We start from the raw sequence: 11836 nt of genomic DNA, 5'->3' as shown, positions 1-11836 counted from the left end.
GTTGGATTTGAACCCAGGTACTCCTGACTCCAAGGCCAGTGCTCTATCCACTGAGCCACCTAGCCGCCCCCTGCCATAATTTTTAAAGAAAATGTGATTGGGTTAGATGGTATTTAAGTTCCTTTCAGCTCTGACAGTCTATGTCAGAATATTAGGAAGATTTTGATATTTTGTTGGCTATATGTATACACACAGGCATTTATACACATAGACACATACTTCAGGAATATGGTAAACAATTGGAAGATAATAACCTTGATCCAGCACTTGATTTCTCTTCTTGTGCTTTCCCTCCTTGTAATTTCATTACTTGGAAAAGCAAAAAAAAATCTTAGGGTTGAGAAAACTGGAGGACCTCAGACCCAAAGAACCCCTGGCAGTTTGTTGGGAGGGTATCTTTTAAGCTAATGTTGATTGAGTATAGTATAGTATAGTATAGTATAGTATAGTATAGTATAGTATAGTATAGTATAGTATAGTATAGTATAGTATAGTATAGTATAGTAATAAGATATTAAGTAGTGAATAACAAGAAACTTCTAACCCTAAGTCAGTGAGGTCTCTGACATGTGTCATTTCTGACATTCTGTCAATGATGAACTGAGTAGAGACTGAAAATTGACTAAAGTTAATGTACATTTTTTACTAAAGGCTGTTCCATATTCCAAAGAACTTGACTTTTGGGATGAAGAATATTTTTTGAAGAGGAAATGTTTATTATAACTAAGGCTCTGAAAATTGAGGCATGGGAGAAAAAGCTGTGAAGTTTTCTTTTAACACTTTTGAAGAGTGCTAAAGCTAGATCTCTGGGCTTTAAGTTAAAAGAGATGAGGCAGAACCCACTATTCCTCTTATGAAGAAAGGAATCAAATTGAAAAGCATAAAGAATCCCATGCTCAGAGAAATCATGCTTGGCAGTGACCTGTAGAGATGACGAGACCAGTGAAGCACCATCAAGCATCAACCATGTGAGACCAGTCGCTTGAGACCATGTAAGCAGGGGTAAACGTGCTCAAAGAGTCAACTATTTGCCTAGTGGAGAATGGGAATCAGAGCTAATGGGATCAGAGCAGCATGATTAAATCATTGGCTTCAAATCATCTAGACCTTGTCTATCCCTTCTCAGTGCTATTTAAAGCCCTGGAAGGGGTGGTAACTTTTCATTGCCCCCACCCCAAGACAGTGTCAGAGACAGGGTTTAAACCCATGTATAACCCAGGTCTATTAGACTTGGATTATATATTGCTCTATGTAGACCCATGACCCTTCAGTGTTAGATGCACAAGTTGCCCCTCTCCACATGGGCCTTGGGCATGTGTATACTCCTCATGCACATATGTGCATTCTGGTCACATGCATTCCATGACTATGTGTTCGTTTACCTCACTAATGGTGTCTACATTTACAAGAGAGTGTGCCTTGGGTTTATGGGGGAAATGTTCTATTACTACTTTTCTCACTTCTATTATCAAATGCCTTTGAATTGAATTAATTGCTTCCTCTGACTATTAAAAGTAAACACATGGGTAGGAGTTTATGAACTACAATTTGGAATGGATATGAAAGCACATAACTGGTAGAGCCTGGGGTAAGATTATTTGGGTTGAAGGGTATTATATTGGTTGAAGGGTAATCCAAAGTGTCAGAAAAACTATTTACTGCTGCGTAAGTCAGAATAATTTATTTTTAAAACTTATAACTCCATTTAATTTGAATGTACCCCAAGATCCAAATTCCAGACAAAAGCACTGGTCTAATAGGGAAAAATGATCTGGATCTTCCTAGAATTTCAGAGCTAGAAGTGAATTCAGCATTCATCTTGCCCAGATTGTACTAGAAGAATTCCTTTGACAACATTCATTCAATTACTCTACAAACATTTATCAAGACTCTAAGATGTTCTGGGCGCTGCAAAGAGAAAAAAGGAAATTTATTTTTGCCCTCAAAAAGCTTTGCATTCTATTGATGGGGGGGGAAGGAGTTATGACATGTTCATAGATAAGTAAATACAAGACAATTTGAAGGGATAGAAAACAACCACCAACATGAAAGGGGAGGCAGCATCTCAATTGAGCCCAGCTGGAAGCTAGAGATTACAAGAGTTGGAGGAGAGGAGGGAGACATGCCAGAATGTGAAGGCACAGAAATGCAAAGTGGAAATAGGAATTTGGGGGAAAGTGAGTATGTTAGCTTTGGAATTTAAATGCCTCAATGCATGTGAAATCAGCCTGGAAAGGTGGCTTAGATGTAAGGACTTTAAATCTCAGACTCCTAGGTACTGTATTTTAGTGTATGAGTAACAGGGAGCCACTAAAGGTTTTTGAGCAGGAGAGTGATGGTGTCTGAAGTGTACTTTAGGAAGATTATTTCAGTGTCTGTGTGCATGATGGATAGTTTGGAGAAGGGAGGGACTAGAAGACAGGAGACCAATTAGAGTGGTACCCATTCAATTTTTGTTAGATCTCCTGGAAGGAATACCCCAACATTCAAGATGGTTCATTTTACTTTGAGACACCTCTATTAGTAAGCAATTACCAAGTGCCTCAAAAGAGACAAAAGATAGTCCTTGCTTTCAAGAAGCTCACAATCTAATTGTACAGAAACTTGCCTCTCTGAAAGTCTCCCATGTAATCCTAGTGCCTAAAAAAAAGTATGTTTAGACCAAGTGTTTCCATGGAGACACCATCTCCTTCAGAACATAAAAGGCCAAATGAGTAAGATTCATCCCTCATTTGATCTCTTTTTATCTCCATCTGAATTCTTATTTGATTCGTTTTTCTATGAGCACTTACATGTCCAATTAAAATGGAAGAGGAGAGCAATGTTGCTGACTTTGGAGTGCCAAGCAAGAGATGTGCAATTAATCTTGATGGAATATTTGTAGTTCAGGATAGAGAAGCTTTGGGAAAAGGAGCATCTGGGTTATGGGGATTTGGGGTATGTGAGGTTCAAGGGCCAATGAGCTGTGGGAAAGGAGAGAACCTTTGGCAAAACTTTGTCTGGGACTGTCATTGGGATTTGAATTCAATCTGCTGAGTGTATAGGGGGATGTGCATAGAGCAAAGCTGGGAAGATAGAGCCCCATGTTCTGTCCCACAAGACCTACTGCTTGGGACAGACCTTTTTCTTAGCCACCTCCAGGAGGCTTTGACCTGCTTCAGGACTAGCACAGAGGGTCTTATTCTTGAAGAACATTTTGTCCTGGTGGTTCAAAAGCCACTGGTATAGCCCACATAGCTTCTCATCACAATTCCAAGGATTCTCTGAGAGATCAAATCCTTCCTTCATCTGCCCCACCTTATCCAATAGCCCATCTGGGACCTGTGCCAGTGAGTTGTTAGACAGGTCCAGCATATTCACTTCATGCAAGGAGCTGAAGATGCTGGAAGGCAGGTTGTTTAACCTGTTTCCCTGGAGGAAAAGGTAACCCAGGTGTGGTGTAGCAGAAAAGGTGCCCTCAGCCAGAGTCTGGAGCTGGTTGTCCTCCAGGTGAAGCCTTTGCAGGTGGGGAAGGCCCTTCAGAAGATTGGGGGGAAGCTCCAGCAACATGTTATCAGATAGGTCCAGGGTCTGCAGGACGGTAAGGTTGAGGAGTAGATCTTGGGGCAGCATCTGGAGTCGGTTTGCAGACACATCCAACCAGCGCAAGGCCACCAGCCCCTCCAGCCAATCCGCCTTAAGAGTCTCTAGTTTGTTTCCTTTCATCACCAAGGAGTGGAGGGCTGTGGAATTTGTGAAGAGCCCACTGGGTAGCTCAGATAGGGTGTTTCCTGTCAGGTCCAGCACTTCTAGGGCAGGTGTAGGTGTCAGCAGTCCAGAGCTCAAATTGTCAATCTTGTTGCCAGCCAGGTGCAATTCCTTGAGATTAGGGAGGCCCCTGAGGGCATCACTTGAGAGCTGTGAGAGGTTGGTATATTCTACAGAGACATCAGTTGTATCCATAGGAAGGCCTTTGGGGAAGCTGTCCAGGGGACCACAGATAGCTGACGTGCCATTGATTGACAAGGTGCAGTTGCAGGCCTTGGGGCACTGAGGAACCCCTTGCCCAAGAGATGGGAACAACAGAAGAAATAGCAGCAACTGCATGGCTAGAGAGCTACCCATACCACAGGCAGCCAGGCTGTGGACACAAAGAGATGAATTACTGTTTGGATGCTGTGTGATCTTGTCCAAATCACTTAAAATCTCTGGACCTCACAGTAGGAATAAGGCAAAGAAAGAGTAGACCAGATGATCATCTGAGTTTCCTTATAGTTCAAAGAATTTTAGCAGTGATTTTCTAATAAACCACCTCCACCATTTCCCCTTCCAATCATCCCTTCATTCTTGCCCAAATTTTCTTCCTTCCTTGTCATGTCACCCCTGTTAAAAAAAATCTTACATTGGGACAGCTAGGTGACACATCAATAGAGCACCAACCCTGGAGAAGAAGACCCAAGTTCAAATTTAACTTTAGATAGTTGATACTTATTGTGTGACCTTGGACAAGTCACTTAATTCCATTGCTTTACAAAAATAAGTCAAAAAATCTGAAATTCAAGCACCCCTCCCCCCAAGTCTGGAAAATCTACTTTTCCAGCTGCATTTTTACAATGTATGTTCTAAGGGTTCCTTTCAAAGACTCCTAGGCTTTAGAGTTAGAAGGAACCATAGTACCCAGAGCAACCCCTTCCCTTTCTGTATGAGGAAACAGAATTCAGGAGAGGAGTGACTTGCTTAAGAACAAGTCAGTGGTAAGAGGTGGACACTAGAAGGGAGATGTTCTGATTCCAAATCAAGAGATCATTTCAATACATAACCCTGATTCTGCCATCCCATGTTCTATAATCTAACATTCTGAGGTCATGTTTAAGTGGGACATGGTATTTTGTAAAACCTTTTTGAATTCTGACAGTCTATGAATACACTGAATTTGAACAATGATTCTATTCAAGAGTGAACACTCCTCTGAGAAACTCCTTCCTTCCCAGTCTCTTCCCAGGTTCAACAGCACACATTGTCTCTCTAGTTCAAGTTATGGTTTTACTCCCTCTCCTCCTCACCCCTCCAACATAATCTGGAGAAGAATGTCATCCTTCTGATTATTGTCCTTGGTGTCTTTGCTCATATTGCGTTCCCTTCAACCAGAATCTTCCCCATTCCTCCCCTTTCTTCCCAGTCATACTCTATCAACAGTACAGAATCCCTCCCCATTACCCTCCTTCTCAATTGTTCAGACTTCCTAGAATTCACAGTATCGGAGCTGAAGAAGACTAATTCAATCCCTTCATTTTACAGGAGAGGAAAGTGAGCACCAAAGAGAGAAAGTGGCTTACAGTCAATTAGTATTTAAGCCATATGGAGAGGGTGGCACTGGGGTATCTGGCTAATGGCTTTGTCCCTTACCATCTCCTTAAGAAACTGGACCATACCCAGAAACCTCTTCTTCCCCTTCTCATGCTCCCTTGTCCTCATTCCCAATTTTCTATATTAAGTCCCCCTCCACTTTCTACCCTTAAAATTGGGCCCCTGTCTCCTGGGAAATCAGTCCTGTTTTTTTGAATGTGGCTTTGTGCATATACATGCTGTGTGTGTGTGTGTATGTGTATATCTTTATCTCATTTTTCTTGGTGCTAAGGTGGGCCATTACCATGTCTGTTTCTGTATTTGTGGTTCTGGTTTTGTGTTTATGTGTGTCTATCTGTTTATATTTGTGTGTTACTATAAGTCTATTAGTGAGCTAGATGTATTTATCCTTGTGTGTACCCCTATATCCTTACCTGTGACCAGATGCTGAATTAGAGGAGGACACAGTATCTTTCTGTTCAGTTTCTGTTCCCTGGTTCTTTTTCCTGGAGCCTTCTTGGGGTAGAAACTTTATACAAAGCTGGGTAGAGCAGGAGACAGCAAAAGACATTCCTGTCGAATCCCTACCTATTCTGGCATGTTCCTGTTCAGGGCCTCTGCGGTTGCTTGCAAAATCATTGCCCCATGGGGTGGGGCAAGAGAGAGGGGAGGAGACTTCCCAGAATGGGGTTAACCATCAAGATCTTGTCCCTAGTTTTAGTAATAGTTTTAGGACCATATGCCCTTTTTCCCCCAACCTCTGCAAGGGTATGAATCTAAGTTTCAGGAACCTGGGAAAGAAAGGGATGAAGGGTGGTGGTGTAAAAGAAGACTGTAGAACATAGCATTGTAAGGGTCCATAAAGCATCAGACTTCAGTTAATGGGGATCTTAGAACACAGACTGGCAAGGCTTGAATGGTTCTTAGAACATAGAACCCAAATCATAAGGTTTTAGATGAAGAGGGTGGAGCTTAGAACAAAGAACACCCTGAAAACAGAAGATGTCATAGCCAGGGGTAGTGGTGGTGGTATAGAAGCCCTTAGAGCAGGACGTGTCAGGTTTAGGAGGATTCTTGGCATAAAGAAGTCTGAAGGGGGAGGCCCTTAGGGCTCCTTTTGCCCAACACTCCTCATTTGTAGATGAGGCACTGGAAGTCCTGTGAGGCAAGTGTCTTGCAAAGTTATACATCAGAATAATGGAACCAGAAGTAGAACTGGGTCAAGGCTGAGGGTACAGGGTTCTTTTCTGTTCTTTACTTTGGAGTCTGTCCCGTGGGGTTTCATCATTGTCAGGAGGGGCAGTTGTTGGCGAGAAATTGCTGCTTCCTGATCTCTATTCCTGGAGAGGTGGATGGCCTTCTCGACTTGCTCCTGTAGCCCCCCATGAATTTCTTCTTGCCACATTCTTAGCTGCTTCCCTTCCCCTGCTCCCCTATTTGAGCTACCAGACAGAGACAGTGAGGCAGAGTGTAAAGAACTCTGGCCTAGGATCCAGGACACCTGAGATCTGGTCCTTGTTCTACCATAGACTCACTATGTGTTCTTGAACGTGTCATTTTCCTTCTCTGGGCCTGTTTCCTCATTTATAAAATGAGTGGTTGAACTTGATATCCTCTAAATGACCTTCCAAATTCTTAACATTTTGTGATCATGTGATCCTCATACACTGTTAGGTATGAGAAGGAAGAGGAAGAGAAGACAATATTTTACAGCACAGGAAAATGAGGCCTGTAGTTCATCTCTAGGCTGTTACAAAAGTTTTTTTTTTCCTCTTTGTTCCATGGGAATGACTTGATAACTTAACCCTTTATTCAGAGTTCAGTGATAATGATGTCCAGTTTTCAAAACATAAGACCTATGTTCTTCAATCTCATATATACACGGTCCTGGAAACATTTACAGACATACATCCAGACACAGATACTTACAGACAGACAAACATACAAGTAGCCTTCTGTATTTCAGAGAATGAGAGTATCAAAAGGCTAGTCCCAAGTCTGCCATATGTCTGTATGACTTTGTGATTTGCTTTCTCTGAGACTCAATTTATAGATTTTTTCCATCTATAAAATGGAGTTGGAGCTGATGGCCTAAGGAGACCCCTTTCAGCTCTGACTTCGTTGACTGACTTCATGTTCCAAGGTCCCCTCTAGCTCTGTTTCAAGGTTCCCCCTAGCTAGGACATTCTACATACTAAGGACCTTTCCAGCTCTGAAATTCTGTGTTCAATCAATCATCCAGTGTTTATTGAGTGCCTACTATTTGCAGACAAAGAGGAAACAGTTCCTGCCCTCAAGGAGCTTACAGTCTATAGAAGACAAATGTACAACATATATACATATAAATAAATACAAAGTAAATATATGCAAAATATATTTTGACCAGACATGTGATTTCATTGGTGTTAAGAAGTTCCTAGTGAGGAGCTTCCTCAAACAATATAAAAAAAGAAAAGAATGTTGGCTCTGGAGTCAGAGAAACTGGATTCAAATTCCACCATGGATGCTCACTACATATGTGACATTGGAGAGATCATTTCGTTTTCCTGGGCCTCAGTTTTCCAAACTGTAAAATGAGAGATTTGGACCATTGGCCTCTAAGGTTCTTTCCAGCTCTAAATCTACAGAACCTATGAAATGCATACAAAATAAACCTAAGGGAATTTGTGGGATTGGGGAGATGTTAGCTGCTGGGAGAGAGGAGCAACAGGTCTCCTGTAGGAGGTGTTTGTTTGGAGGTGGTATTTGAGCTGAGATTTGAAGGAAACCTTAAGAAGCTGCAATGAAGAGGGATAGCATTCCAAGCTTGGGTACTTTCTGTACAAAGACTCAGAGAGGAGAGATGGAGCTTCATTTTTGAGGAAGACTCTCAGAAGTTCGACTGGACCATGAGGAAAGTTGGAGCCAGGTTTGGAAGTGTTTTAAATGCAGGGAGTTCTAAGGCCTCTCAGATATGACACTCTGTTTTAAGGCTCCTTCTAGCTCTAACATTCTAAAATATAATGTTCTTCCCAGCTGTGGCATTCCATGCCAGAAGGTCCCTGACAGCTGTCATGTTCCATGTCAGAAGGTCCTTCCAAGCTGACATTCCATGTCACAAAGTCCCTACTAACTGTGATAGTCCATGACAGAAGGTCCTTCTCATTTTATATTCCATGACAGAAGGTCTCTGCCAGCTGTGATGTTCTAGGACAGAAGGTCCTTGCCAGCTGTGACAATCCATGACAGATTTCTGCCAGCTGTGATGTTCCATGACAGAAGGTCCTTGCCATCTGTGATGTTCCATGACACAAGGCCCCTGCCAGCAGACATTCCATGACAGAAGGTTTCCCCTAGCTGTGATGTTCCATGACAGAAGGTCCCTCCCAGATTTGACATTCCATAACAAGTCCTTTCTAACTGAGATGTTCCATGGCAGAAGGCCCTTCCCAGATGTGATGTTCCATGACAGGTCCCTCCCAGATGTGACCCTTCATGACAGACCTCTCCCACCTGTGATGTTTGTTCCATGACAGGTCCTTCTCAAATGTGATGTTCCATGATAGAAGGTCCTGCTATCTATGATATTTCATGATAGAAGGTCCTCCGCAGAGGTGATATTCCATGACAGAAGATCCTTCCCAGCTATGATGTTCTATGACAGAAGGTCCCTCCCAGTTCTGATTCCATTCACCTTCATCCTTTTAGTTTCAAGTTCACAAAGAGGTGAAGAAGATGACTTCAGCCTTCTAGATACTCCAGGATATGACTCCATGTGACTGAGTAGCTATGCCCTAGGGCATAGGCACCAACTACCTTTATATACTGCTGCCACTGTTAAATAATGCCAATAAAAATAATTTACATTTCTATAGCATTTTATCAACTTTGAACTGATTTCCATACAACCATCCTGTGAGTTAGGTGGCATGAAATTATTATCCTCATTTTACAGGTGAAGAAACCGAAGTTCAGAGGTGACTTGTCCAAGGTCACACAGATGGCAAATCCTGGACCCAAACCTACAGCTCCTGAGTCACAGCTCCTTTCTGGTCACATACCCACAGTCCTGGGATCTACCACATCAGCCAGTGAGGTGGATGAGAGCCAAAGAGAGGGCCCAAGCAGTGGGTGTTGTAAACAGAGTTTTATTTGGGGGTGGGAGGAGAGGGCTAATTCCAGAGTTAATACAGAGCACAGCTGTTGCATGCATGACCTGCAGGTCAAAGGTGGAAGGTCACAGGTCACGAGAGAATGGGAGGTGTTGGGGACCCTCTCCCTCCCCTAGAGCCCTATGTACAGGGGGGGGTATATGACCCCCAGGGCCTGCTCCCCTGAGCCACACCAAACCAGAGCCCTTTAGACAGCAGGAGCTACAGTGTCTGGAGCATGGAGAGAGGGATGAGGGGGAGAAGGGAGAGGCTGGGCTGGAATGGGAGAGGTGAAGACTGAAGCTCCTTCCAGAACTGGCAGACATTCCACCCTCTTCCCTGAGAGGGTGGGATCTGAACTCAGAACTGCTCCATCGTCACGTCTGAGCCATAGCAAGCCTTGACCTCCTGCTAGACACCTACCGTGCTGACTCAGGCTCTGCCCCAGCCGGCTCCCTCCAATCTGGACCTATGCCCTCCCATCTGAGATAGACCCATAATCACAGCATACCAGCAGCAGCCCCTGTGGACAGACATACCCTCTCCCTCTGCCCCCTTCCTCCAAAATGGACATGGGCATGCACACACTCACACACACATATATCTACCCACCAATCCCCACACACATACACACATACACACACACACACGCGTACACACACCCAACTCACAGGACCCCTGGCTGAAGGGAACATTTGGTGGGGGAAGGATACCCAGGAGCAAGGGAGGGGAGGCTCTGTCCAGGCTATGGCCCCTGGGCAGGGGACAACTCCTTGGCCTGTTCCACTGAGCCCGAGATTGTGCAATTCATTTAAAAAAAAAAAAAAGGAAAAAAGAAAAAGAAAAAAGAAAAAGAAAAAACAGGAGAATGGCAAATAAGAAATTATAGGCCAGTCTCCAATCAGAGGGATCATAGGATTTAGAGCTGGAAGGGACCTGAAGACACGTCTAGTCCAATCTAGTCCCTCATTTTACAGACAGGGACCCTTCGGCCCAAAGAGGTTAGATGACTTGCCCACAGTCACGAAGCTAGTCAGAGGCAGAGCTGGGATTCGAACCCAAATCCTTCCCACTCCAGACCAGCACAGCTTCTTCCAACCCCCAAGGGAAGGGATCAACGCTCTTGTGCTTCTTGTGTAGCTCCCTGGGGGTGTTGCAGAGGGCCGGTGTGAGAAGGAACCCCAACTCCCCATGAGCACCCTGCTCTGAGGAGGACCAAGGCTGGCTTTGCTTTAATGAGGGCCTGGGGGGGGCCACCTGTTGCCTGGCCAGCATCTTCCTGTGCCTGAGCTGGCGGGCACTGTGCCTGGGTCCCCTCGCCAGGGAAGTGGAGGCCAGGAGGATATTGGGGAGCATCGATGGGCTGTGTCCCCCAACTCTTTACTGCACAGGGGGTGCAGTCCTCTCAGGCCCATAGGGGAGCAAGCGGGCAAAGTCTGTGAGTGGGCGGGGGCGTCGGGTGTGGTGGGGCTCCCCTGGGCGACTTTCACTGCTGCCACTGCCACTGTTGAAGGTGTGTGTACGCCGCAGGGCTGGGGCAGCTGGACCACTCCGTGTCAGGCTCCCTGTGGGAGGGCTCCAGGGCCGTGAGAAGCTGTCAGTGGCTGGGTCCAGGTGGCCCGTAGGTGCTGACACTACCCGCCGCCGATCAGGGCTGGCATGGGGTGTGATTGGGAATTCGACGTAAGAGGCCCGGCCTGGCCTGGCCTGGGAAGGGGCCACCCCACCCACTTGGTCCCGGCCCCCAGCCATTGCTGAGGGCAGGAAACGCACATCGCCACCTGCCTCTGGGTCTGGGCCATGCCCGCCACCACCAGGGTGCAGCAGGATGATGGAAGAGGAAGAGGAGGAGGCAGCACCGAGGGATGGGGCATTTCCGGAGGGGTCCCGGAGGACAGTGTGCAGGACTCCTTGACTCTGCTCCCAGCCACGCCGCTGCAGTCCGCTGGGGCAGCGTTTCTGCTGCAGCGGTGTCTGCTCAGGGGTCGGCAGGAGGCCTGAGGCGAGTTCGTGCTGGCCAGCCTGCAACAGGGCTGCTTGGGGCCAGCCATTCTGCATGAGTGGAGCCAACAGGGTCTCGGGGGGCCCGGTCCGGGGTCCGGTCCCCCCACGCCGCTCACCCAGTCGGCTCACGCTCACCACTTGGCCTTCCCCACCGTGGGCCAGGATTGCCTCCTTGTCCTTGCGGCGAGCCAACTCCCGCCGGTCTCGATGCCCAACAAACCAGCAGACACTGAAGCCAGAGACCACAGCTCCAATGACAAAGGCGGCCACTGAGGAAGTCACCAGCAAGTTTACAGACACAAGGCCAGCCCGCTCCTCCATGAAGCTTTCCCGAAGGAGCCCTGAGACAGATGTGGGAGGCAAGCAGAGGTGGGAGG

At 45.9% G+C, this 11836-nt stretch overlaps 2 protein-coding genes across 5 annotated transcripts in view; both read right to left on the bottom strand.

Annotated features, from left to right (window-relative positions):
* Positions 1-2485: 2485 nt before the first annotated feature.
* Positions 2486-5961, bottom strand: LRG1 (leucine rich alpha-2-glycoprotein 1). The gene is made up of 2 exons (XM_074203997.1): positions 5760-5961; positions 2486-4120 (listed from the first exon to the last, which is right to left on the bottom strand). The coding sequence occupies exons 1-2, from the start codon at positions 5894-5896 to the stop codon at positions 3103-3105; spliced, it is 1155 nt and encodes a 384-aa protein (XP_074060098.1). The 5' UTR covers positions 5897-5961; the 3' UTR covers positions 2486-3102.
* Positions 5962-6044: 83 nt separating this feature from the next.
* The window catches only part of SEMA6B (semaphorin 6B), a 48624-nt gene continuing 42832 nt past the window's right edge, over positions 6045-11836 (bottom strand). For all 4 annotated transcript variants that reach the window (XM_074203993.1, XM_074203990.1, XM_074203992.1 and 1 more), the window contains one exon: positions 6045-11800. In XM_074203993.1, the coding sequence (XP_074060094.1) occupies positions 10836-11800 (965 nt within the window). In that variant the 3' untranslated portion in view covers positions 6045-10835. The remainder of the gene's footprint in view (positions 11801-11836) is intronic.

This window comes from Macrotis lagotis, chromosome X, assembly GCF_037893015.1.
Source record: "Macrotis lagotis isolate mMagLag1 chromosome X, bilby.v1.9.chrom.fasta, whole genome shotgun sequence".
Lineage (NCBI taxonomy): Eukaryota > Metazoa > Chordata > Mammalia > Peramelemorphia > Peramelidae > Macrotis > Macrotis lagotis.
Note: the sequence above shows the minus strand (reverse complement) of the source record. Positions and strands in the feature narration are given on the sequence as shown.